The sequence below is a fragment of the Lissotriton vulgaris genome, unplaced genomic scaffold (genome assembly GCF_964263255.1).
Source record: "Lissotriton vulgaris unplaced genomic scaffold, aLisVul1.2 SCAFFOLD_803, whole genome shotgun sequence".
NCBI classification, from domain to species: Eukaryota; Metazoa; Chordata; class Amphibia; order Caudata; family Salamandridae; genus Lissotriton; species Lissotriton vulgaris.
In genome coordinates this window covers 512,729-538,089 of record NW_028253292.1, presented here as the reverse complement: position 1 = coordinate 538,089, position 25,361 = coordinate 512,729, and the positions used below count along the sequence as shown (strand labels likewise).

Here is a 25,361-nt window from a genome sequence, read left to right as displayed (position 1 = left end):
CTGATGTAAGCCTGTGGAGGCACTGTCCAGAACACAATCTATAATCTCGGACGATGTCTGTTCTCCTTCTAGCAAGATTTATTTTGCCTCTTATCTTTTTTCTTCAGGGATGAGGTCTATGATATCTCCGATATCAGACCACATATGGAGGTCTTAGCGGCAGAGAATGGCGAGGGAATTGGCTGCTCTCACCGTTATAGCAGACATGGAGGAGAATCTTTTCCCTAAGGTATCAAGACATCGTCCGTCTTTGTCCGAGGTCTGGAAATAGGCATGGACAGGTTCTTTGACCTCTACACTGCCTTTGAGATTACGTCAGTCCGGCTTGAGGTGACCTGTCAAACATGATGGGGAGTCCTCAGGCGCTCTGTGCTTCTTATCTATGCGTGGAAGCACAGCTGGGACAGTGGTCGGGTTTTTCATTATTTTTAACCCTTCCTAGCAAATCCCAGCTACTGGAATGGGACGAACAGCTTTTCTGGCCTGTTCCCTGAAATAAAGGTAAAGGAAGCAGTGTAACTGCTTTACAGGCCAAGGAAGGTAAATCTGGGTGTGGCTCTCTCCATGAGGTTATGGAAACCCCTGATGTCCTCCGGTGGTGAATCGGTGTGATGAGGTGAAGACAGAGTTGGGATTACATAGTCGTCCCATTCATTTAAAGGTGTATGAGTATCTGAAATTCCTCCTTCTTCCCTTTCCTCCTCCGAGGATGAAGGATCATCTCTGATATCTGAGCAGCGCAGCTATCTGGGACCGACGTATCATCCTATGCATACTTGGTGGAGGAAAAGAAGTAGCTGGTGGTAAAGGTGGTGCATTATCAGGTTATTATTCAGGAGACTGAGGAAAACAACCACGATAGACCGAAAGCATGATCCTGCACTAACGATGAGGGAAGATGTGCAGTATTCTGCCTCGGTCTGGGGTAGCCGGGGGATTGTCAGAGTAGTAACCATGTGTCTCATAGTATCTCAGAAGTGGAGGATAATACTACTCGAAGTATTCTCCCTCTTCATAGTCCTCATCTTCCTCCTAATATTTTAGATTCAGTTCAGAAGGGCTGTGAGCTGGGTCAGACAGACACTCATCATGAGAGTCCTCAACATCTAGTAGATAGGTCAGAAGCAAAGGTGAAACCTTGCTCGGCGAGGTGACCTCAGGGTAGATGGATGTGCTAGAGATTGTGTAAATATAGATAGTCATTGATGGAGGTGACAACAGTATTGTCGTCAATGCCACTGCCATCAATGGAGTAATCGTTGACCGGGATCATCGTAGACGGGCCCATCATCGATGGAAACATCGCTGGAATCATTGTTGCCGAAAAAAATATTGATAGTGCTGTCGTCGGAGCCGCCGAGTCCTTAGTGGGCAGCAGGGTCTTAGTCGACGAGATAGGGGCACAGACGGCTGCCGTCATCGCAGTCTTCGCTATCGCGATAGTAGCTCTGGTAGTCGTCAACACTTGTGGCGTTGTTGTCAAGGTTGTCGTCGATGTAGATTTTGAAGTGGTTTTGTGCTTCATAGAGTCAGATAATGAGGCATGAGGGCTATCTTTATCCCTGGCTTTAGAAGATGAGGATGGGCAAGGTGCAGAAGAATCTGAAGAGACATGACACACATTGTCACCCTTCATTGAGCTGTGAGGCTGATGGGAAGTCTGGAGGGATTTTCTCGACACCTCTGAAGCACCTTTCAAAGATCTAGCCCTTTTATGAGACCTGGCATAGGAATCACTGTCCTCCTCAGAAGAAGTTTTGTGAGTCTTGGTCTTCTTTAGCCACAATAGGAGCCACCCTTCCCTGTCTCGCAGAAGTTTTGAAGAGAAAGTGCGGCAACTTTTGCACTCCTTTACCTCATGCTTTGGATAGAGGCAGTAAATGCAGTTCTTATGTGGCTCACCCACATGGACCCTATTCTTTCTACAGGCCTTACACAGACGAAAAAGGCCTTTTTGTGTGACGTTTGCAATATGCAGAAGAATCAAGCTTAAAAATGAGAAAAACTGAGCAGAGCTCAGGGAGTCTCCCTTCACAAATGACGTGCAGCAAAATCTGAGGGGCTAAGTCTCTCTTGGGAGTGTTCTAGAGGGTGATAGTAGCTGATTGGTTACAAGTTCAAGTTTGGTCCTTTTTAAAAAAAAAAAAAAAGGACAAAGATAAGCTATTACATTTATGGCCTAGGGCCATTCTAGCCTATGATAGTATATATATTACTGCTTGTTTATAGTAATGTGGTACTCCCACTTTGACAACGGGGAATTATTCAAGCATGTGAATCTATGAAAGATATCCCAATACTGGATAAAAATATGTAATATAAAAGCAGAAACATTTGGTATCCTTTTCTATTTTTCTTGTTCACCAAGCTGCATTGAAAATGTAAATACAAGACACGTTCATACCAGTACTAGCCTACAGTACTAGCCTAAAACATAACAGCGTACAGCTTACATATGATGGATGAAAACATAAAGCGCCAGAGTTAAAAAGATTTGCTGTGACATTGTAGTACTCCTGAATCCCAGGACTAAGCCAGGATTATGCTAGGAATAGGTACATGCCACTTAAAAGCCTTACCCCTAGATGCATCATTGTAACATTTTGCGATTTCTTAATTGCGAAAATTAAGGAATCGCAATTAAGAAATCGCAAAATGCTATGCATCAAAAAATCGCAAATTATTTTGCGATTCGGTAATTTTCCTTAATTGCGATTCACAATTTGCTAATCGCAATTAAGGAAAACCCTTCCCATTGATTCCTATGGGCCAAAAGGCCCATAGGAATCAATGGGAAGGCATTCACATTTTGCAAATTTCAAATTGCGATTTGCAAAATGTGAATGCAATTTCAAGGGTGCAGGAGGGGTTCAAAGAACCCCTCCCTGCACCCCTGAAATTGAACTGTAAGTGCAATTTACACACACACATGACCCAAGGACATGTGTGTGTGTAAATTAAAACCTTAAAATATGCAACTAGTGCATGTTTGAATGTGTTCTATAAATTAGCATGAAGTTCAACTTCATGCTAATTTACCCCTTCCAAATTGCGAATTCGCAATTCTAAAGTAATCATGCATTGCATTTAAGAAATCGCAAAATTGCGATTTCTTAAATGCAATCGCAATTTAAGAAATCGCAACAAAATTGCGATTTCTAAAATTGCGAAAATACCAAAATGCTTGATGCATCCCAAAAACGGGATTTGCATTCGCAAACGGCCGAATCTTGCGATTCGCACCGTTTGCGAATGCAAAAACCCTTGATGCATCTAGGCATTAGCCCTAGAAGAACGACCATTGAAGTCTTGGAGGCGGCCCTACCTTTCTTGCCGAATTTCTGCCTGGCAGTAGTATCTTTTGTTGCATCACTGCTTGGGGTGACCCCATTCCTGTGCGTTCCTCCTCCCAACCTATGACCCTTGCCCCATTTCCTCTGCTACATGACTTGTGTCTCCTGTTCTACTCACTCTCAAGCCCAGCCCCACAGATTTCCTACTCCCTCTACCTAAATTTGTGCATGATTTTACTTGTGGTTCAGACGAACATCCCTGCACCTATGTTTTCTTTTTTAGGTCAGAGTGAATGGGGGTTGAAGGGAAAGTGAAGCACACAGAAGCACAAGTTACTACTTGTGTAACAATATATCTGTAATAGACATTAGTTAGTGATAGATTCCTTACCTTAGAATATCCCCAGGCGTCAGACTGGATCCGGAAATTTTTGCATAGCAATACCCCTGCGCGTCGGTAGGCGTCGTCCGCGGCCGTCGTCGTTAGCGCCGGAATGACGTCATCGGAGTACTTAGACGCCGCCCATGCGCGCTGACGTCAGTCACAGCTTTTCCGCACCAGATACGCAGAGCCATGATAGAACCAACACTGGTGCAATGAAACTAAAGCCCTGAAAGGGCATGACCTTAACCCTAGATATCGGTTCGCAGAACGGGGAGGATAGGTGGGTCGGTAAGGAATCTATCCCTAACTAATGTCTCTTACAGATATATCGTTACACAAGTAGTAACTTGTGCATCTGAAAGAAACATGTTAGTGATAGATTCCTTACCTTAGAATAGATACCCCAGCAATACCAACCCCGGTGGTGGGTCTGCGAACCAATAATCACACCAGAAAGTCCTGAAGGACGGAACGGCCAAAGAAGCCATCCCTCCGGACTTGGCTGTCCAGGCAGTAGTGTCTTGCAAACGTGTGCAGCGAGGCCCACGTAGCTGCCTGGCAAATGTCCTGCAAGGGCACTCCTCGGCCCAGAGCAGTTGTAGTCGCCGTGGCCCGAGTAGAATGAGCCCGCAATCCAGCAGGGGGCTCCTTTTTGGCCATGGAGTAACATGCCTGTATACACAAGATGATCCACCGCGAGATGGTCCTCTTGTGTACCGCCTTTCCCTTCTTAGCGCCCACGTAACCAACAAAGAGTTGGTCATCCACCCGGAACTGGCGTGTGCGATCTAGGTAGTAAGAGAGCGCACGTTTTGGGTCCAGACGGTGGAGCCTCTCTTCCTCTTTCGAGGGATGCGGAGGCGAAAAGAAGGTGGGCAAGGTAATGGACTGTCCGATGTGGAAGGCCGTGACAACCTTGGGCAGAAAGGAAGGTCTTGTCCGCAACACAACCTTGTCCGGATGAACAGAGAGGAAAGGAGGTGTAGAAGAAAGAGCCTGGAGCTCACTCACTCTCCTGGCAGAGGTGATGGCAACCAGGAAAGCAGTCTTCAGAGTAAGAAGACCTAGAGGACAGTTATGGAGCGGCTCAAAGGGAGCACACATTAGGTAAGTAAGTACAAGATTCAAGTCCCACTGGGGCATCACGAAGGGAACAGGAGGGAACATGTGTGTGATGCCCTTCAAAAATCTATTAACAATGGGGGACTTGAATAAGGAAGGCTGATCAGGTAGCCGTAAGAAGGCAGAAAGAGCAGAAAGGTACCCCTTGAGAGTGCCCAGAGCAGAGACCTGCTGGGCAAGGGCAAGAAGAAAGAGGAGAGCCTCAGAAAGGGTTGCAGAGAGTGGATCCACAGCCTTTGCTGTGCACCATACCACAAATCTGTTTCACCTGCAGGCGTATGCCGACTTCGTGGAGGGACGCTTGGCTGCCAGAATGATATCACAGACTTCGGGAGGCAAGTCAAATGGCCTCAACTGCCGCCGCTCAATCTCCAAGCTTGTTGGTGGTGACTGGACAGGTTCGGGTGGAGGACCGTCCCCTGCTGCTGCGACAGAAGGTCCTCCCGAAGAGGCAGACGAATCGGGGGATCAACTGACATGCTGAGTAGCTCGGGATACCAGTATCTTCGTGCCCAGTCCGGAGCCACAAGGATAACCTGGGCCCCGTCGCGCCTGATCTTCTTCAGCACTCTGGGCAGAAGTGGTATAGGCGGAAAGGCGTAAAACAGACCGCAACTCCACTCGCGACGAAAAGCGTCTCCGAGCGAGTGCCGCCTTGGAAATTCCAACGCGCAGAACTGATGACATTGTGCGTTCTCTTCTATGGCGAATAGATCTAACCAAGGCTCTCCCCATTGCTGAAAGAGGCCTTGCGCCACGTCCGAGTTCAGACGCCATTCGTGATCGATCATGCACCGACGGCTGAGTTCGTCCGCCCTGGCATTCAGAAAGCCTGCCAGGTGTTGAACCACCAGGGTCACGCCCTGATGTTCCAGCCACTGCCAGAGGCGCAGAGCCTCCTGGCATAGGGTCCACGACCCCACCCCGCCCTGTTTGTTGCAGTACCACATGGCGGTGGTGTTGTCTGTGAACACCTGCACTACACTTCCCCGGACAGAGGGGAGGAATGCCTTCAGTGCTAGACGAATCGCCTGCAGCTCCAAAAGGTTGATATGGAGCCGGGACTCCGCCGGAGAAAAGAGGCCTCTGATCTCCGCCTCTCCCATGTGGCCTCCCCAGCCCTGGAGGGACGCGTCCGTCACAACCACGTGCTCCAGGTGGGGTAGGGAGAGGGATCTGCCACTAACCCAATCGCGGTCCGTAAGCCACCACTGGAGTTGTCTCGCAGTGCCCTCTGAGATCAAGACATGATCGGACAAGTTGCCCTGATGCTGGGCCCACTGAAACTTCAGGTCCCACTGCAGAGCCCGCATCCGCCACCGGGCGTGATGCACCAGAAGGATGCAGGAGGCCATCAGCCCCAGAAGCCGCAGAGTCAACCTGACCGAGACTCGGGATAAAGGCTGAAAGATGGGAATCAGAGCCTGTATATCCCGAACCCGCTGTTCGGGTGGGTAAACCCGAAACTGCGCCGAGTCGAGAACCGCTCCGATGAAGAGGAGCTTCTGAGAGGGACACAGGTGCGACTTCGGCACGTTGATGGAGAACCCCAGCAAGTGCAGGAGGTCGGCCGTAGTCTGGAGGTGGCTGACGACTGTCTGGGGCGAGCCCGCCTTCAACAACCAGTCGTCGAGGTAGGGGAAGACTGACACCCCCAACCTGCGCAGATGAGCTGCGACCACCGCCATCACCTTTGTGAACACCCGTAGGGCGCTGGTAAGTCCGAAAGGGAGCAAGGTAAACTGAAAGTGCTCTTGGCCTACCGTGAACCGCAGGTAACGCCGGTGGGCCGGCAGGACGGGGATGTGAACATAAGCGTCGTGCAAGTCCAACGCTACCAGCCAGTCTCCAGAGTCCAGGGCAGCTAAGACCTGAGCCAAAGTCAGCATCTTAAACTCCTCTTTCCGGAGGAAGCCGTTGACGTTCCGTAGGTCCAAGATAGGGCGTAGGCCCCCTTTGCCCTTCTTGGGTACCAGAAAGTAGTGGGAGTAACAACCACACCCTACTTGTGGCCCAGGAACGCGCTCAATGGCCCCTTTGGCCAAGAGGGCCGTGACTTCCTCTTGCAGAAGTTGCAAGTGATCCCCCGACACGCGGTGGAATTGCGGTGGCATGGCTGGAGAGGTCGCCTCGAAGGAGAGGGAGTAGCCCCTTCAAACGATCTGCAGCACCCACCTGTCCGACGTGATAGTGCGCCAGTGGGAGAGGTGATGGCGAACCCTGCCTCCCACAGGCGTCACATGGGCCTGAAAACTCTGACTAGGAAGGTTTTGAGGCAGGTGCTGCCGAGGGAGGTGTGGACTGGCCTCGCCGTTGTCCCAGACCGCTGCCACAGCGGTTTCCACGGCCGCCACCGCGCTGCTGAACCTTCTGCAGTGCGTGGCTGGCAGCACGTGTGGGGACACCCCTTCGGTGGGCACGAAAGGAGCGAAAGGCACCCGATTGCTGGCGTGGGTCCGAGAGGCCCAAGGACTTGGCCGTAGCCCTGGAGTCCTTAAAACGCTCAAGCGCATGGTCTGCCTTGTCGCCAAAGAGGCGACGGCCATCGAACGGCATGTCCAGAAGTGTGCTCTGGACATCGGCCGAAAAGTTGGCGGACCTCAACCAGGCGTGGCGTCGAACCGCCACCGTCGTTGCCATCGCCCTGCCCAGTGAGTCCGTGGCATCCAGCCCACACCGGATGGAATATCGCGCTGCATCTCGGCCCTCCACAAGGGCTTGGGCGAGTTTAGCCCGGACCTCCTCCGGACATTGTGGCAGCACGCCAGCGGCCGTGTCCCACAGGGTGTGGGTGTAGCGGCCCAAGAGACATGCAGTATTGACAGACCGCAGCCCTAAGCTTAGGGACGAGAACACCTTTTTCCCAAACTGTTCATATCTCTTGGATTCCCGATCGGGCGGAGCCGACGGGAACGTGGTCTGGGAATTGGAGGCCTGGATAACCAGGCTCTCGGGGGTGGGATGGGTGGACAAAAAGCAAGGGTCGCCCGGGCGGTAGCGTCTGGCCACGTTCCTATCCACAGGCGGACCTGTGGCGGGCTTGGACCAAGTGCCCACAAGAACGTCACATAAGGCCTCATTGAACAGCAGCAGGGGCTCGCTGGAGCTTGTCTGCGGTTTGAGGACCTCAGTGAGGAGGTTAGTCCTCACGGCCGCGACGGGGAGCTCAAGGTTTAAGACCTTGGCCGCCCTAGTCAACACTACACTATACGTAGACCCCTCCTCCGAAGCCACGTCGGAGCGGAGACAAATCCAGTGTCTGGCGAAGTGTCAATACCACTGGCCTCCCCAAGCTCATATGTCCAGTCCTGTTGAGACTGGCACTCCAGTGCCAGAGGGTCCTCAGACCCCTCCCAATCTTCCTCGCCACCCGTCTCCTGTAAAAGAGGTTCAACGGACGGGGCCTCCTCGTGGAAATAAAAATCTCCAAAGGCCGTCGGAAGCGGCGCCCAACGGCGCCGTTCCGGCGCCAGAGTCGGACCGAAGGGAACATTGGGGACGGCGTCCACAGCGGGCGCCGGGGGCGACACCCGCGGGGCCGACGCCGGTGAGGTTGTGAGGTCGACCGGCGATGACCCGGATCCGGAAACGGATCCGGTGAGGTCCTGCGGCGCCGGGACCGAAGTCGCCGGCGGCGCCGGGGCCGAAGCACCCGACAGCGTCGGGGCCGGAGCGCCCGACCATCTAGGGCCTCTAGCCGGGACCGTTGGGCCCGGAGGCGCCACGGAACCCGGCTGAGGAGGGAGGGACCTCATGGCCATGAGGTACCGCTCGATCTACTCCGGCGTCGCGCTGTGCCCAGGGACCCGAAGGTGTGGGGCAGGCGGCGACGCTTGCGACTCCCTTGGAGCCGCGTGGGCTGTGTCCCCGAACCCCCAGCCGCATCGTGCGAGCGTCGGGGTGGGTTGGAGGAACGATGATGTCTTTCCGACCTCTCATCCCTCTTACATGAGGACTTGGATCCCGACGACCGATGTCCACTCCCGGAGCTGCGATGACTCCGACCCCGTTTACCGGTCCCTCGACCTCCCGTGGGAACGGGACCTGGAACGGCGCGGGGTCGACTGCCGGAGCTCGAGTCGCTTGCGGGACTGCTCCCGCCTAGCTTTAGACGTCAGGGCCCGGCAGTCGGAGCAGGTGCGGTCATCGTGGTCGAGGCCTAAGCACTTCAGGCACCGGCGATGGGGGTCCGTAACCGACATCAGTCGGTCGCACTTCGAACAGGGCTTGAACCCGGGCATCCTTACCGGCACCGATAGAGTCGAGGACTCGAGAAAGAAATGATCAAAAAGATCAAAAAGTTTAGTCAAAAAAGGACTAGGGGTAGAGCTTCTCCGGATCTGCGCTAGCTGGCGCGAAAAAAAGAAGAAGAACTGACGTCAGCGCACATGGGCGGCGTCTAAGTACTCCGACGACGTCATTCCGGCGCTAACGACGCCGACGACGGACGCGGAGCCGCAGACGACGCCTACCAACTCGCAGGGGTATTGCTACGCAAAAATTTCCGGATCCAGTCTGACCCCTGGGGATATTCTAAGGTAAGGAATCTATCACTAACGTGTCTCTTTCAGATATCCTAATTTTATCTCCAGACTTCTTTTGTGCTTTCCTCCACTTTCTATACAACGTCAATGAAGACATAGGGAAGAACACACTCAGTGAGACTTTGTACTTTTGTAGATGGATGGAGACAGGACATTATGGAGTGTTAGACTCTGTCTGTTGCAAGTATGGGTGCTCCTCATTCCTCTTCCCCTGTATAAAGTATATATGTATGTCACGCTCCATCACTTTCCGTAGTACAATTGCGTGGTGGCTCCCATAAGATTTGGTTTCCCAAGATTCCCTGCTTTCCTCTGAACCTCAAAGCAGGTAGGCTGAACGCAGGAGGCAATGTGTAAAGTACATGTGCAACACACCTCAACAGTACACAGTGAATCACGCGCAAAAAGACACTACACCAGTTAGTTATCACAATAAAAATATCTTTATCTCAATTTCAGGCAAGATCAATAATAAAGAAATACACATATGTTAAGGGCTTCCCTTATGCAATATAACCATGGGATCGACGTGCAGGCTCTGAGAATCTCTTTGGGACAATGTTCATCAAATCACCAGTTCAGTCTCAAACGTGGGGAAAATGCTCCCAGTGGAAGAATCTTGGAGGGAAGCCCCACGAGTGGTGGGTTTGGATTAGTAAGGCCATTGAACGTGGACGCGGTCCTTAATATGCAGGGCCTCTCGCGCTACCGGATTGGAACCTAAAGGATGTTGCTGAGTTCCCCCTTTCAGAGCCAATGTGCTCCGTTGTGCTTCCTAACAAGAATGCTGCCGGTGTCCATGAGGGTTTGCCCCACACACGCCTCGATGTTTGATAGGAATTAGAGGAACCCTCCATTCCGGGTACCCCTTTTGTGTGAAGAGGGGTTGGGGCAAGAGTGAGGCCCTCCTAGCTTCACAATCTGCAGTTCCGTGGACCCCTCCCCCCAGCCTGCCCAGTCAATGCACAAGCGGCAGCACGGGTCTAAGTGCCGATTACCTGGGAGCTGGTCCCTTGCAGTGGTGTTCTCCGGGCGATTCTCAGCCCAGAGCTTCCTCCTCTCCTCTGGGTGGCCTCAGCTGATCGCAGGAGACGGTGTAGGCGGCCTCGGGCTTCCCTGCCCTGGTGCTGCTTCTGGTACGATGCTCTCTCGTTGCGAGGCAATCCCTGGCAACCGGCACCAGTCTCAGCGCGGCTGGCCTCGCTGCCGGAAAGGCCGACACCCTGCTGGGCGGTTCTTTCCGCTGCGGCCGCTCGCCTGTGGTGACACGCCTGGGGTGGGAATCCCGGTTGCTAGGCAACGCTGACACGGCCTCCTCGCGGGTAATACCAGTCTCATTGCAGACTCGCGGCCAGCGGTGGTGATAAAGGCCAGGCAGTGCTTTTTCCTCACGGCGCTTTTAAGTCACGACGTGTTCGGGGCCCCGGGCGGCTGCGGTGATTACTGGCACACAGCGCTTCTGCCACAGCACTTGCAGAGGCAGTTTGTAGTTGGGTACAGTTTACAATGCAATTAGAAGCCCGGGCCGGCAGCGGTGTTCTTTGGCCAAACAGCGCTTCTAGCTCACAGCGCTTTCCTGCCACAGTGTCCTCACAGCTCGATCAGGTCCCAGGGCAGCGGCTGTGATTTTGCATAAACATCGCTTCTAGCTCACAGCGCTTTCTGGCGAGGTTTACTGCTCCAGGGCTTCCCAGCAGGGCAGTATAGGAGAAAAGTTCCAAATTAGGTGCAGAGGCACATGCCCAGGGCAGCAGGGATGGTTTTGAAAGGTCACAGGCACAGCGTTGCAGGGAGCAAGTCCTGAAAAGGCGCTATGGTTTCAAAAGGAAGTCCTTTAAGATGTTATGAAGACACACTGGAGAGGTTATATTGCTGGTTGCCCTCAGGCAGGGCAAGATCAGCAGGCAGGCAGGGCAACTCAACTAACTTGGGGAAGCAGTTCCTGGGAGCAGTCAGCCTCAGCAGTGTAGCAGTCCTCCTAGCACAGCAGTCTTCACTCCAGTAGAGAGTCTTCCTGGTCCAGTAGTGTAACAGGGATATGTGGCCAGAACCCCCGATTATACGCTAAAGTCAGGTGACAGGGAGGGGCGGCACTTTCTGGAAGAGTCTAGGGGGTTGGATACCTCTGGAAAAATCCAGGAGGCTCTGGGGTGTTCCCTTCCCTAGCTGTCTGTTAACAGGGACAAAAGGCTACAGTTGCAAAAAGTCCCAGACTATGCAGACTACCAGTATGTAAATGAAGAGTAGGCCTCACTGCAGTAGCAGGGCCTATGGCTGATACAGTAGGGTCACCATGATTTTAAAGGAGATCACCTGCACCTCAGCGCTGTTTTGCAGTGGTGAGGGGCCCAGAGTCCTAAGTCCAACAAAAATGTGGTGTCCAGTAGGAGGCAAATAGGCCAAAACAATGTAGGGGAAGACCACCCTAGGGCTGACAGGCCTAACACTCTCCCTTTATCTTAGTAATTGGCAGTCATTTTGTATATTTTTTCTTGAAAACAAGAAATTGGTTTTAGTTTATTAGTTACAGGCTAATTTACACAAGCAAACCAAGGTATATCCTAGAAACATATAAAATCTGATGAGTTCCCTCAGAACAGGAAATCGCAGATTAGAAACCGGTTGAAAAAGGAATAATTTCCTGGTTAAAATGAATTTACACAAACCTCTGGGTGTAACAAAGAAACCCTTTTCAGCATGTGTCTTTTGAGGCACAAGTTAGAGTTTACTAATTCTCTTTGAACACGTTTCTGCAGCTACGGTCTTTTTCCATATTAAAAGGCGCCGGTCACAAGTAGTCGCATGTTCATGTTATTTCTGTATTGAAAAGGGAGGAACCAAGTTTAGATCACCACTAAAATGGTGGACCTCCACTAGGTAGGTGTATATGCAGACTCTGTAAAATGTCACTCTTGAAGCTGTATAACGATGTACAAAGGCTTTAGTTAAACAAAAATGTATAACAATTTTTTTTAAAACAACTTATTGTTTAGGAGAGACAGTATTCCTAGTGTGGTAAGATAGGGAAAAAGCTGACAGACATTGTTTTCACAGGGAAAGTATCTGGAAGAAAAAAGTACATCCCTGTTTGAAATAGGAAGAAAATATTCTTAGAACTGATAATGTTATCCAGAAAGCTGAACTTTCTACAGTTACTAGAACAGTTAAGGATGTTATGTCAGCATCGAAACCTATGTGGTGCTGGCTGCGGCAGCTCTGACTTACCTTGCATCCAGTGACACCATTTCTTCCGAGGCAGCGCTGTTCCTGAATGATTGGAAATGAGCAGACGCTGCCTGGGTTACGGGATGGGAAGGTTCCTTATTGTTGGGGAAATCTGGCACTTGCAAGATATTAAAGAAGGTTTTGGCTGTTTGCTAGAAGGTTCACGTTTCTTTATTTTTTCCAGCATTCTTCTTAATGTTATATACTAGTTTCCATGGGTATAAAGAGCCGGTAATGCTATGGTCACTGCATCGCAATGTAGTTGAAGTTTCTTTGCCGGTATTGGACCAGTCCTTGCTCCAGACATACCTAGTGCTACAGTCCTATTTCTTATAAGTCTGCAGGGCTGGTCTTCCTAGAACCAGTTCTTACTTCAGTTTTCCATTGAAAGGAATATTCTTTATGCCAAAGGCGTTTTCCTCCTAAATACAGTTTAGCTAGTGTCTCGAACACATGGGGTCTATTAACATGTCATAGTGTGGGATCAGAGTGGGAGCTGAAGGACATAGCTCTTTCCTTTGAGGTGCAAGAATCAAGTTACCCGAAAGGTCATTGCATTCAGCCCTTGACAAAGGGCAACAACAAGAAAATTGGAAAAGGGTTAATGTAAGCAAAAGTATAAGAAAAGCTAAATGTTTTAAAGCTATCTACATAATACTCAAATGCCCTCTCATTTGGCCTATCAAATTACAAGTGGTTGCATTTCAGACAGAATTACGAATAATTACTAAATTAAGTGCACAAGGGTATAGCAATGCAGCTACAAGACGTATGCTTTTCAGAAAACCAGCAGTGACTCAGAAGAGATTTACCTAGCTTGCTAATACTGTGATTTAATAACGCAGGCTTATTTTGCAGGTGCAATGGTGCTGTATAACAAATACACTGAGGTGCAAGGCAGGCCATCACATACAGTAAATCTAGCAATTAAAGAAAATTACCTGTGTTTCTATAGTCTTCAGTCTTGATTTCAACTTTTCATTTTCCTCATTAAGTCTTGCAATTTCCTTTCAAAAAAGAAAAAAACAATGATAAAATCTTGAACTTTACCATGATTAAATGAACACAACTAATTCAACATCTATTTACAAAGCCCATTTCTGGAATACCAAGAAGATATTTTACAGAACAAATTACATAAACTGTACATACATCTGAATAGGAGTCATATGGCATGTTCAGGTTACCACCCTATTAATACTCTTGTTGTCTACAGGAAGGTATATCTCTATCACAATACATCACCTCTAATACTTTACGCAATGCATTATAATTATCCCTAAAGTGCATTTTTTGTAGTCCACAGTATCAATTAGTCAGCAGGAATGCAAACCAAAAAAGGGAGCAGAAATGAGGGCATGGTGAACCCTCATTCATATACAAGATTTGAGTATATACAACTCCAATCATCTATCTCTCTCTCTCTCTCTCTCTCTCTCTCTCTCTCTCTCTAATTAGATATATATCACTTAAAAAACCATAGGTTTCAGGCCTTATATAGTTAGGAATTAGCATTAAAAAAACAATTGAAATTGCTCCTACATAGTTAGTTGTACTAACTATATTTCGCGCACCCGCAATCCACTGCTGATGATTTCACATATTACATCATTCCTGACATGGTCAGTGACATCACTAATGACATCTCTTGCAAGGTTTTTTAAATGCTAATTCCTAACTATATCAGGCGTGAAACCTATATTTTTTTTTCAATAAATTTCAAAGGTTTTGTAAATGCTAATTCTATTAGCGGATAACGTTTATATATGTTATTATCCTTCTGGGACCACCTGAGCAGCCATCTTGTTTCTCAGGAGAAGTGAGGCACAAGAGAGCACAAAACAAGAGTGGAAAACGCAAAAAGGGGGCAGGGTTCAGATCCCGGGGTACGCGCACGGTACGCGATTTTTCTTTTTGCCCTTGGGGGTCCTTTTGGGACCCCCTGAGAAGGGCTAGAGGGTTGGGGCGTCTCTACCCTGCCCCCTTTTCGTGTTTTCCACTCTTGTTTTGGGCTCTCTTGTGCCTCAGTTCTCCTGAAAAAACAAGATGGTGGCCAACACTTCCTGGTTTGGACAGTTTGGAATGTTGACAGTCGACTGCCAGCCAATCAGAAACTCGCTCGCGCACGTAAGGGTAAGCGCACGTACGCGTACGGTGCGCGTACGATGAGCGCATATAGATATAACATTTTTGATCAAATTCAATTTAATTTTCTCAACAACTACTGGAAGGATTTTCACCAAATATAGAAAAGGCACTACTGCATACCTGTCCGTACCATTTTGCCAAGTTTGGTGTAATTCCATTCAGCTGTTCGGGCTGTAGTCGTGTCTAAAGGTCCCTATGGAAATTAACATGGGGAAAACACGTTTTGGGACCCCCCTTTCTACCCCCGCTTGACGAATCCCCCCGAAACTTTCAGGGAAGGAGCGGAGCGGAGCTGGCCAAAATTCTGGAAAATTACACACAGATTTCTCAATCGGCGCCAAAGTTATTCCCAATAGAATGTTGAGCGCATATAGATATATAATTTTCTTTCATTCATTTTCTCAACAACTACTGGAGGGATTTTTACCAAATATAGAAAAGGCACTACTGCATACCTGTCCCTACCATTTTGCCAAGTTTGGTGTAATTCCGTTCAGCCGTTCGGGCTGTAGCCGTGTCTAAAGGTCCCATAGAAAATGCCATTTGAAAAATTTCAAATTCAATTTTCTCAAGAACTACTGTAGGGATTTAAACAAACATACAAAAGGCACTGCTGCATACCAGTCCCTACCATTTTGCCAAATCTGGTATAATTCCGTTCAGCCGTTCGAGCTGTAGCCTTGTCAGAATGTCCCTATCGAAATTAACATGGGGAAAACACGTTTTGGGACCCCCCTTTTTTCTGGGCCCCCGCTTGACGAATCCCCCCGTAACTTTCAGGGAAGGAGCGGAGCGAGGCAAATTTAAGGAAAATTACAGGCAGATCCCTCAATCGGCGCCAAAGTTATTCCCAATAGAATGTTCGGAATTTCTTATGGTAACAACTAGGTCCTAACTATATATACCTACTGGCGACCGCCAGTAGGATGGATATATATATACATATGGATACAGATACATATATATATATATATATATATATATATATATATATATATATATATATATATATATATATCTCAGAGTCCTGAATCACCATAGCCACGGCAATGAACAGGTACGGACCACAGCGTGGAGATTTCAACAGTGCAGTGCTTTTTTGCTGAATTTTCAGCAAGGAGAAACTTTTGGCGATTAAAATTCGGGGGTATGACTCGCCCACCTTATCCAGAGATGGAACAAAGGATTTACCTGAAAACAGTGAAAGGCGAGTAAGGGAGTTTGAGAAGGGTATTCCACCACTTCTTGATGTCATCGGAGACCGGAGCTCTTGTGGACTTTCACTATCTGTGGCAGTGCTGAATCAAGAGCACCTTGGGAGCACACATATGGAACAGCGTGCAAAGCGCAGGCAACAAGCCAACAAAGTATTTCACATTGCACAGCATTGCACCCTGAACTGACGTGAATTTTCGTTTTCGGTGCATTATGGGTAAGGAAGGACTTTTGTATTTTAAGTTCAGAGGTATGCACCTTTAAATCTTGACCACTTGGCAATACAACCCACCCTCCAATGATTAAGGCTAATTAGCCGAAACGCGTCTGGAAGTGATTCTAACCTGCCGCCCTATGTCTAATAAAGAGCACTGCTGTCTCCGATGTCGAGTCTTGGCATTTCCTTGTGCTAGTGTACAGAAGCAGGTTGTTCCTTTTCCTGCGAGGCCGATACCGCCCTGTCAGAGTCGGGGCCCCTCAGCAAGGAGAAACTTTTGGTGATATATATATATATATGAAAATCAGAGTCCTGAATCACCATAGCCACGGCAATGAACAGGTACGGACCACAGCGTGGAGATTTCAACAGTGCAGTGCTTTTTTGCAGAATTTTCAGCATGAAACAATATAACGGCAAAGTGCCCAGCATGATGTGTTTCGATCGTGTTAATGCGGTCTTGATCACATGACCCGCTGGACCTGATACAACCCTCAAGTGGTGTCAAAATTAATTAGAATGACGAAGTTCAACCACACCCCTAAGCAATAGAGCTAAATAAACATACTGGGCAGGCACACAATTTAAAACAAAACCAGTACTACAATTGTTAAAGGAAAGAAATGTGTTACCTGTAACTGCAGTTATCCAGTATTGGTATCTTTCATAGATTCACTTGCCTGAATCATTCCCAGTCGTCAGTTGTCCCATTAGACATACTAATGAAAGGCCTTTGACCTATTACTCTATAACATATCCATGTTCTTTTGTAAAAAGGACGAAACTCTAGAGAAGAGCCAATCAGCTATCACCACCCTCTGGAACCCTCCTGGAAGGAGCTCTAGTCCCACAAATTTTCGTAAGCACAGTGCGAAGTAGGTGTATTACTGAGAGAACTAGATGAGCCCTTCCAGGGGAGGTGGGTGGGTTGCATTTGAATCTATGAAAGATACCAATACTGGATAACTGCAGTTACAGGTAAGTGACGTATTTCTTATCCAGTATTAGGGTATCTTTCATAGATTCACATGCTTGAATCAGAGTAGTAAGCAATAATAAGCCCATTTCGGATGGTACAGCATATACGAATTCACCAGATAATAACATATCAATGTGAAACATAGAAAGTACCAAATTGCAACCAAAGAAACCATTAAGGAAAATAATAGAGAAATGTGCGTATAAAAGAAAGGATGGCGGGATGAAAAGGAAGGCTCACCTCTATCGAAATAGATGACGTAGTACTGCCTGTCCCACTGCAGCATCCTTCATGAGTTTCGTATCCAAGCAGGAATGCTTGGTAAATGTATGCGGTGTCTTCCAAGTTGCCGCTTTGCAAATGTCTGTGATAGGCACACCTGCAAAGAGTGCCATGGAGGTAGACATAGCCCTAGTGGAATGGGCTCAGACCTGGGAACGTAGGGGCTGCCCCACTTGCTGGTGACTGAAAATAATAGCTGCAGAGATCCAGCGATAGATACTTTGTTTAGTGAGTGGAAGACCTTTTCTAAATTGACTGTAAGCCACAAAGAGTTGGTTGGACTTGTGGAAGGTCTTCGTCTTGTCAATGTAAAACTTTAGGCAGCGTTTAAGATCCAGAGAATGCAGAGTTCTTTCTGCCATTGTGTGAGGATTTGTAAAAAAGGAACATAAGACTACAGGTTCATTGAGATGGAAGTGTGACGGGACCTTAGGCACAAACGCAGGATTTGTTCGTAGTATAACCCTATCGTGTTTGAACTGAAGGAAAGGGTCTTGAATTGAAAATCCATGAAGCTCACTTACTCGCCTCGTCAAGGTAAGGGCTAGAAGGAGCGCCGTTTTGCGGGAAAGATACTTAAGATCAGCTCTGTGTATCGGCTCAAAGGGATGTTTCATAAGCTGAGCAAGAACAGTGTTGAGTTGCCAAGTGGGAGGTAAAGTCTTTACAAGAGGAAATGTCCTGAACAGGCCTTTAATAAATTGTTTGATCAACCTGCTAGACCAAAGAGAAGGACCTGCAGAAGATCTTCTGAAACTGGATATTGCTGCCAAGTGAACTTTAATGGAAGCATGAGCAAGACCTGAATTCGCCAGATGGAGAAGGTAAGGCAATATTTGGTCTGGAGAAGATGAGAGAGGGTGTATCTTCTTTGACTTGCACCAGATGCAGAACCTCTTCCATTTTAAGGAGTATGTTTTGCTAGTACTGTCCGCTCGAGCCCGAGGCAGAACTGCTCTACAGTCCATAGGCATGTCTAGGCCTTGGAATTCCCTGAACTCAGGAGTCAAGCGGATAATCTGAGAGATGCTGGATCCGGATGTTGGACTTGTTGGTGGTTCATGGTGAGAAGAGAGGGAACCGGTTTCAACTGGATCTGCAGTTCCAGGGAGAGAAGGTGAAGCTCTGTGACCCAATGTTGGCGTGGCCAAGCTGGAGCTATCATAATTAGCGTACAAGGTTCCGTTTTCAATTTCCTGAGAACACTGGGAATCAGGGGAATCGGTGGAAAAGCGTATGCAAAGACGTTGCACCATGCAATTGAAAATGCATTCCCTAGAGATCCCTTCTGGGGACACCAGCTTGCGAAGTGTTGGCATTTGGCGTTCTGCTTGGTAGCGAACAGGTCAAATCAATCAATCAATCAATCCAGGAGAGGGGTGCCCCATTGAGAGAATATGCAGTTGAGAGTCCGCTGATTCAACTCCCATTCGTGAGACGCCGCCTGTTGTCTGCTCAGAGAGTCGGCCAGAACGTTGTCTGTTCCTGGGACGTACTCTGCCCGAAGAGAAATGTTGTGAAGGAGCAACTAGTTCCAGATTTTTTGCGACTCGTGAGAGAGTGTTAGAGAGCGAGTTCCCCCTTGCTTGTTTAGATAGTGCATCATCGTGGTATTGTCCGTCCGCACGAGCACTAGAGAATTTCTGATCCTTGGCAGGAATGCCAGAAGAGCGAGATACAGGCCGATAAAGGTGGAGCAGTTGTTATTTGGTCGAGGGACAAGTATTTAGCTGAAGCGTCAACACAAGTTAATAACCAAATGTGGTATAGACAGCTACAAGAAGATCTCACAAAGGAGATACAAGGCATTATAGCTTCAATCATTAAACAAGACAGAGAAAGCGGCTTCGTAGGACCTAAGGAGGGCGAGTTCTTGGTGAAGAAATTCCCGAGAACCCCCCTCCTTTATTTCCTCCCTAAAATCCACAAAAATCTGAACGAGCCCCCGGGACGACCAATCGTCTCCGGGTGTGACTCGTGTTTAGAACCAGTAGCGAAATATGTTGACTTCTTTTTAAACCCTCAAAGTCAAGTCATATCTGAGAGATACTGTCGATTTTTTAAATAAGGTGGAGGGTACTCAGTTTGATCCTTCAAATCATTTGATGGTAACTATGGACGTTACGTCTTTATATACCCAGATTCCCCAGGAAGAGGCATTAGAAATCATGGAACTCTACCTTGAAGCTCGAGAAAGACCGCATAGAGTCCCCACTCAATTCATCCTCAAACTAGCAGAAGTTGCTTTGAGAAAGAACTACTTCAGATTCAATTACCAGTTCTTTATGCAGACAAAAGGGACAGCCATGGGATGTCCTTATGCCCCAGAGATGGCCGTACTGTTTATGGCCGAGTATGAGAGAAAATTTGTGGACAATAATAATCCACATAAGGGGCACATAATTCAGTGGTTACGCTACATCGACGACATGTGGCTCCTGTGGCAGGGGAGCCACACAGAGTTGATGCAGTTCCATGAGTGTCTCAATTCAAAACATCCAGATATAAAATTTTCCATCGAGTCAAACAGTACGAGAATGACATTTCTACATGTTCAAATTACATGTGTTGAGGGCTGCTTGCAATCATCACTATATAAAAAGAAAACCGACAAAAACACAATACTACATCATCGTAGTGCACATCGCAGGAGCCTAAAGGCCAATTTGCCATATGGGCAGCAACTCCAAATTAGAAGGAATTGTACGCAGATAGGAGACTATGACCATTACGCAGAAACATTCTGTGAGGAAATGAAGGATAGAGGCTATCAACGGAAAATGCTGAAGCATTCCTACAAGAGGGCCCGTTTTACTCCACGGGAGTGTCTATTGGAAGTAAAAGAGAAACAAGAACCAAACAGATTAGTCTGTATGACTACATATGGTCCTGACACTCATAATATCAGACAAATGGTCTTAAAAAATTGACACCTTCTTGAGAACCTAGAATGCCTATTTCCCCGCCCACTGTTTGCCTACAAGAAAAACAGAAGCATTGGCCAAAACATAGTACGTGCAGAAATAGCTTTGCCCAAACCGAAGAGCGATTTATTATCGCAATGGGGTTTGAAGCCCATTGAAGGACACCACAAGTGTGGCAATTGTGTGTCCTGTGCCAACACGATTGAGGGAATAGAATTCCAACATGCCAGCATTAAATGGAAACATGTGGGATTCTCAAATTGTCGGACACGCAATGTCGTGTATGTTGTAATGTGCCCGTGCTCAAAAATTTACATCGGTAAAACTAACCAACAAGTTAATGCACGAATAACACAGCATAGGTCTCGTATTAAAAATAAAGTGACATCAGCCCCTATGGTTGAACACTTCATTGACAAACAACATGGGGAAAATGATTTTAGATGGTCGGTCCTTTACAATGCCAATCAGCTAAAATGCTCCATTGACACAGAGAGGTTGCTTTTGCATAAAGAAGCAAATTTGATCCTAAAATTTAACAGTGCTCTAACAGGATTAAACACACTGTCTGAAGTTTCGCGACTTTAATGAGAATAATGTTCAGTTTGAACTACTAATGCAGTGATGACATGCAATCAAAAATGGCAGCCATAACATTAAAAACCGAAAAGAGTGTTTTTTAACCGGAAAGTTTGCAAAATAGAAAATTCAAACATAAGCAGACTTTTATGTTTAAATATGGCCATCGGGCTAGCTGACTTACAGGCTCAAAATAAAAATTGCACGTTTAAAGATGGCCGACATTTATCAAACAATGTCAAACACATAAATAACACACTGAAAGATGGCCACGGTGTCAAAGGATTAATCGGATCAAGAATCGGCACACAAGAGAAACAGGTACACACGCGCGACAACAGTAGGCAAATTGCGACCAACTAAATAGATTGTTAAAACTAAATTTGGCTTCTGTGTACACACAGGAGACTGCTAGAGACGATAAACGGAAAGTGAGGAAGCAGAATAAGCATCTTACAGACTAGCAAAGCGCTCAGCGCGGGACCGCGCAAGAGGGAAAGCAGGTATGCCCTTTCGCAGGTTAACAAATGTGAGTAGGAAAGCAAGGAGATTGACACTTGGGTGACGAAATTTTTAATAACTTGCAGGAGAAATACAGTTAAACTCCCAAAGGCCGAGACGTGCTGCACCCCGCGCATGAATGCGCCGAGTTGAGAGCAGGTATGTTTTTGTACAAACTGTCAGAAGAACATTAGAATGAAATCAATAAAATGGAGGGTAGCAAACATTAAATCATGGCATTTTATATTGATTACAGCCATCGAATATACCACGGAAGAGATTATAAAGTGATACGGGTGCCTACACGAAGATAAATATCTGTGAAGGTAGGCGTTCGCAATGCTTTTGCAAACGAGTTCCTGAGCTTACAAAGAAAATGTAAACAAAAGTCCTTATATATATAACTTACATTGTAGATAAAGAAACAGACGAGGTAGCAAGTGAATTGTAGAGCAGACGACCGGCAGAACTCTGGAATTCAGGTGCAAGTAGTGCCACATGCGGATGGAGGAGCAAATAGGGAAAACAGCAGATAAATATAACTAAAATAGAATTCACTTTTTTTGTTTTATATATACTCTGTAGATACACAAAAGAGACAGAGCCCTGATGAGAACCCACAAAGTGATGAACTGGGTTTGAAACGCGTTGGCATTTAAAACAGGAATGCATTAAACTGCAGCATATCAAATGATATTTAAATACTGTAATTGATGTATATTGAACAACAAGTACTCAAATGTCTACTTTGTCCTTTGGTTTTAAATCAGAATCAGATACCATTGTGTGAATACAAATGAATTGTTGATAAAAATCGATATGAAATACACAGTGTATATATATGTAATGTGGAATGTAATTGTCCGTATAGTGAATTTATGTTGAAAGTGTTAAATGTGTTTATGTGTTTTTTTCAAACAAGAAATATCTAAAAATAATGAAATAAAAAGTAAAAAGGTATTAAGTAGATATACCAAACAGATCACAGAGTAATTGTGGTTTGTTTCCCTCAATTGTGAGGAGAAAAGAAACGTGAGGCTGGCAATCTCTTTTTTGTACAAGAAGAGCGAGATAGACAGCTCGCAGCTCGAGGAGATTTATGTGGAGTTTTCTATCGGAAGGGGACCACTTTCCGCTGATCTGTAGTTCTGGGAGGAAAGCTCCCCAACCTTCCAGGGACGCATCTGTTGTGATGGTATGCGGCGAAGCTGGAAGCAAGAAAGGCAAGCCTTGAGAAAGGTTCTGAGGGCAAATCCACCACCTTAGAGCCTTGACCATTTGAGGGGTCACTTGGATGACATCGTCGAATGACCCTGTACATTGGATCCATTGAGCCGATAGCGCCTCTTGAAGAGGTCGCATGTGAAGACGACATAGTGGAACTAGTAGAATGCATGAAGACATCCTCCGGAGCAGGGATTTGAAAAGGCGCACTGTTAAAGACTTTTTGGATCGTATGCGAATTGCCAAGGAAAGAAGCTTGTCTTTTCGCTCCTGTGATGGAAACGCTTGCTTCTGGATCGTATCGAGAGTAGCACCCAGGAAAGTTATACGATAGGAAGCCCGGAGGACAGACTTGTCCCGATTGAGAGTGAGCCCCAAGCGATCGAATAACTGTAGACAGGCTTCGGAAGGCCTGGACGCACCTTCTAGAGAGGGTGCTTTGACAAGCCAGTCGTCCAGATATGGAAAGACCTGATGGTGTTGTTGTCTGAGATATGCGGCTACCGGAGAGAGGCATTTTATAAAAATGTGTGGCGCCGATTTGAGTCCCAATGGTAGGACATGGAATTGGAAGTGTCTGCCCGCTACTGCACATCTCAGAAATTTCTCGTGATTCCGGTGGATGGGAATGTGAAAATAGGCATCCTGAAAATCCAGAGACACCATGTAGTCGTCCGCATTGAAAAGTTGTAGTACCTCCTGGATGGTAACCATACGAAACGACTGCTTTTTTAAGAATTTGTTGAGGCTTCTCAAGTCTAGGATTGGTCTCCATTTCTTCTCCTTTTTTGCATACTAGGAAAAAATGGGAGTAAAATCCTTTCCCCCATTGACAAAGAGGAACCCTTTCTATAGCTCCCTTCTGGAGATATATGTAGATTTTTGTGAAGCATAGGTCAGGGAGGGGTTTGGGGAGGAATTTGAGTGAACTCTAGTGAATGACAGAATTGAACTAGTTGCAGAACCCAACGGTCCGTTGTTATTTGTTTCCAATTTTGTAGGAAATGGGAAATTCTTCCTCGAACTGTTGAGGGTGGAGATTAAATGGAGACCGGCGGTAGTGAAAGGTCATTGTCGCCGAGCAGCGTCCTTCTGTTGACCTTCTTCGCCACGAAAGGAGGATTTAGTATAGGATGGTTGGTGCTGCTGGTGCTGCTGGTATTGTGTCCGATACTGCTGATTAGAAGAGTAGGAAGATCGGCTTTGGTAATCACCCCTTGTAGAGGACTGTCCTCTTCCTCTTGAGCCACAAAAAGGCGGATTCTTGAATTGAAGGGTACCCAAAGCACTTGCCGTGTCGGTACCCTTTTTTATACCTTGAATAGCCTCGTCAATGTGCGTTCCGAAAAGAAGCTAGCCATCGTAGGGCATGTTCAACATTTTTGTTTGCACTTCCGGTCGGAATGAAGTTGCCTTAAACCAACCTTGGCGTCGTAGTACAGCTGCGCCAGCCAGTTGGGGAAATCCAGTAGAGGCGATATCCATCTCGCAATCTATTATCTCGGATGCAGAACATTCGCCCTCAAGCAAGATCTTTTTTGCTTCTTCTTTAGAATCATCTGGCAAGGCCGCAAGATACAGACCAATGTCAGCCCACATCTGCCCGTTATACCGTCCTAACAGTGCCAAGGAATTGAATGCACGCACTGTTAAAGCCGACATTGACGAGAAATGTTTTCCAATATTATCAAGCCGCCGACCTTCTTTGTCCGGAAGAGCGGCTAGTGGAGCAGAAGGATTTTTTGATTTTCGTTGAGCAGCCTGTGTGAGTCTGGTTTGGGATGCCCTGTTAGGCAAGCTGGAGCAGTATCTGGAGCTCTGTATTTTTTATCCAGACGAGGCAATACTGGGGGCACCGAGGAAGGGTTATGCATTATTTTAACACCCTGATCCCATATGTAATCTATAAGAGGTATAGATCTGACCGATTTTTTAAAAGGCTCCTAAAAATCGTATAGGCAGCAATCTTGCTGCTGTGATGGCATAGGTATATGGAAACGTTGCGCCGCTCTTTCCACTATGAAATCCCCCAATGTCTTCAGGAGGCGAGTCAGCCTGAGTAGGCACGGGAGATGCAGGACAGGTGATTACATAATCGTCCCACTCATCATGAGTAGACTGGAAATCATGAAGTTCCCCTTCCTCATGTGGATCCTCCTCCTCATCGTTCGTGGAAGGTGGACAGTGGTGAAATGACAGGCCCAGGCTGTAGATTTAAAGGTGGAATCTGCGGTCTTGGCGGTGGAGATACAGCTGGAGGTGGATACTTTGCAGAAGTTGGGAATCTCTTATAGTCCTTATAGTCCATAATGAGGAATTGTAGGTCGGAAACCAAAGATGCCGGTAGACAAACCATGGGAGGTGGAGGCAGATGATATTCTTCAGGATAAACTGTCTGATTCTCCTGTTCCTGATCCTCATTGTCCGAACTGTCTTCATACTTTACGTTAAGTTCGGATGGGCTTGTCGCTGTCCTAAATATACTGCCCTTGTCAGAATCTTCTTCCTCCAAGAGGTCAGCTGGAGGCAATGGCTGGACCCTACTAGGGGAAGTCAGGGCCGGCGTCAACGTACGTTTCGTGATTTTGAGATGGACGTATGTACTTTTCAGACTGGAATCCGTCATCGTCGACGAGCCTGTCAACGGTGTAGTCGTCGGCGGTGAAGCGCCGATGGGCACCATGGTCGATGGAGTTCCCGTTGACGGTGTTCTCGCCGTCAAT

At 47.3% G+C, this 25,361-nt stretch overlaps 1 protein-coding gene across 1 annotated transcript in view; it reads right to left on the bottom strand.

Annotated features, from left to right (window-relative positions):
• The window catches only part of LOC147661045 (leucine zipper transcription factor-like protein 1), a 393,806-nt gene that overhangs the window by 209,766 nt on the left and 158,679 nt on the right, over positions 1-25,361 (bottom strand). Inside the window, exon 6 of the mRNA XM_086951370.1 lies at positions 13,511-13,576. Within this exon, the coding sequence (XP_086807496.1) occupies positions 13,511-13,576 (66 nt within the window). The remainder of the gene's footprint in view (positions 1-13,510; positions 13,577-25,361) is intronic.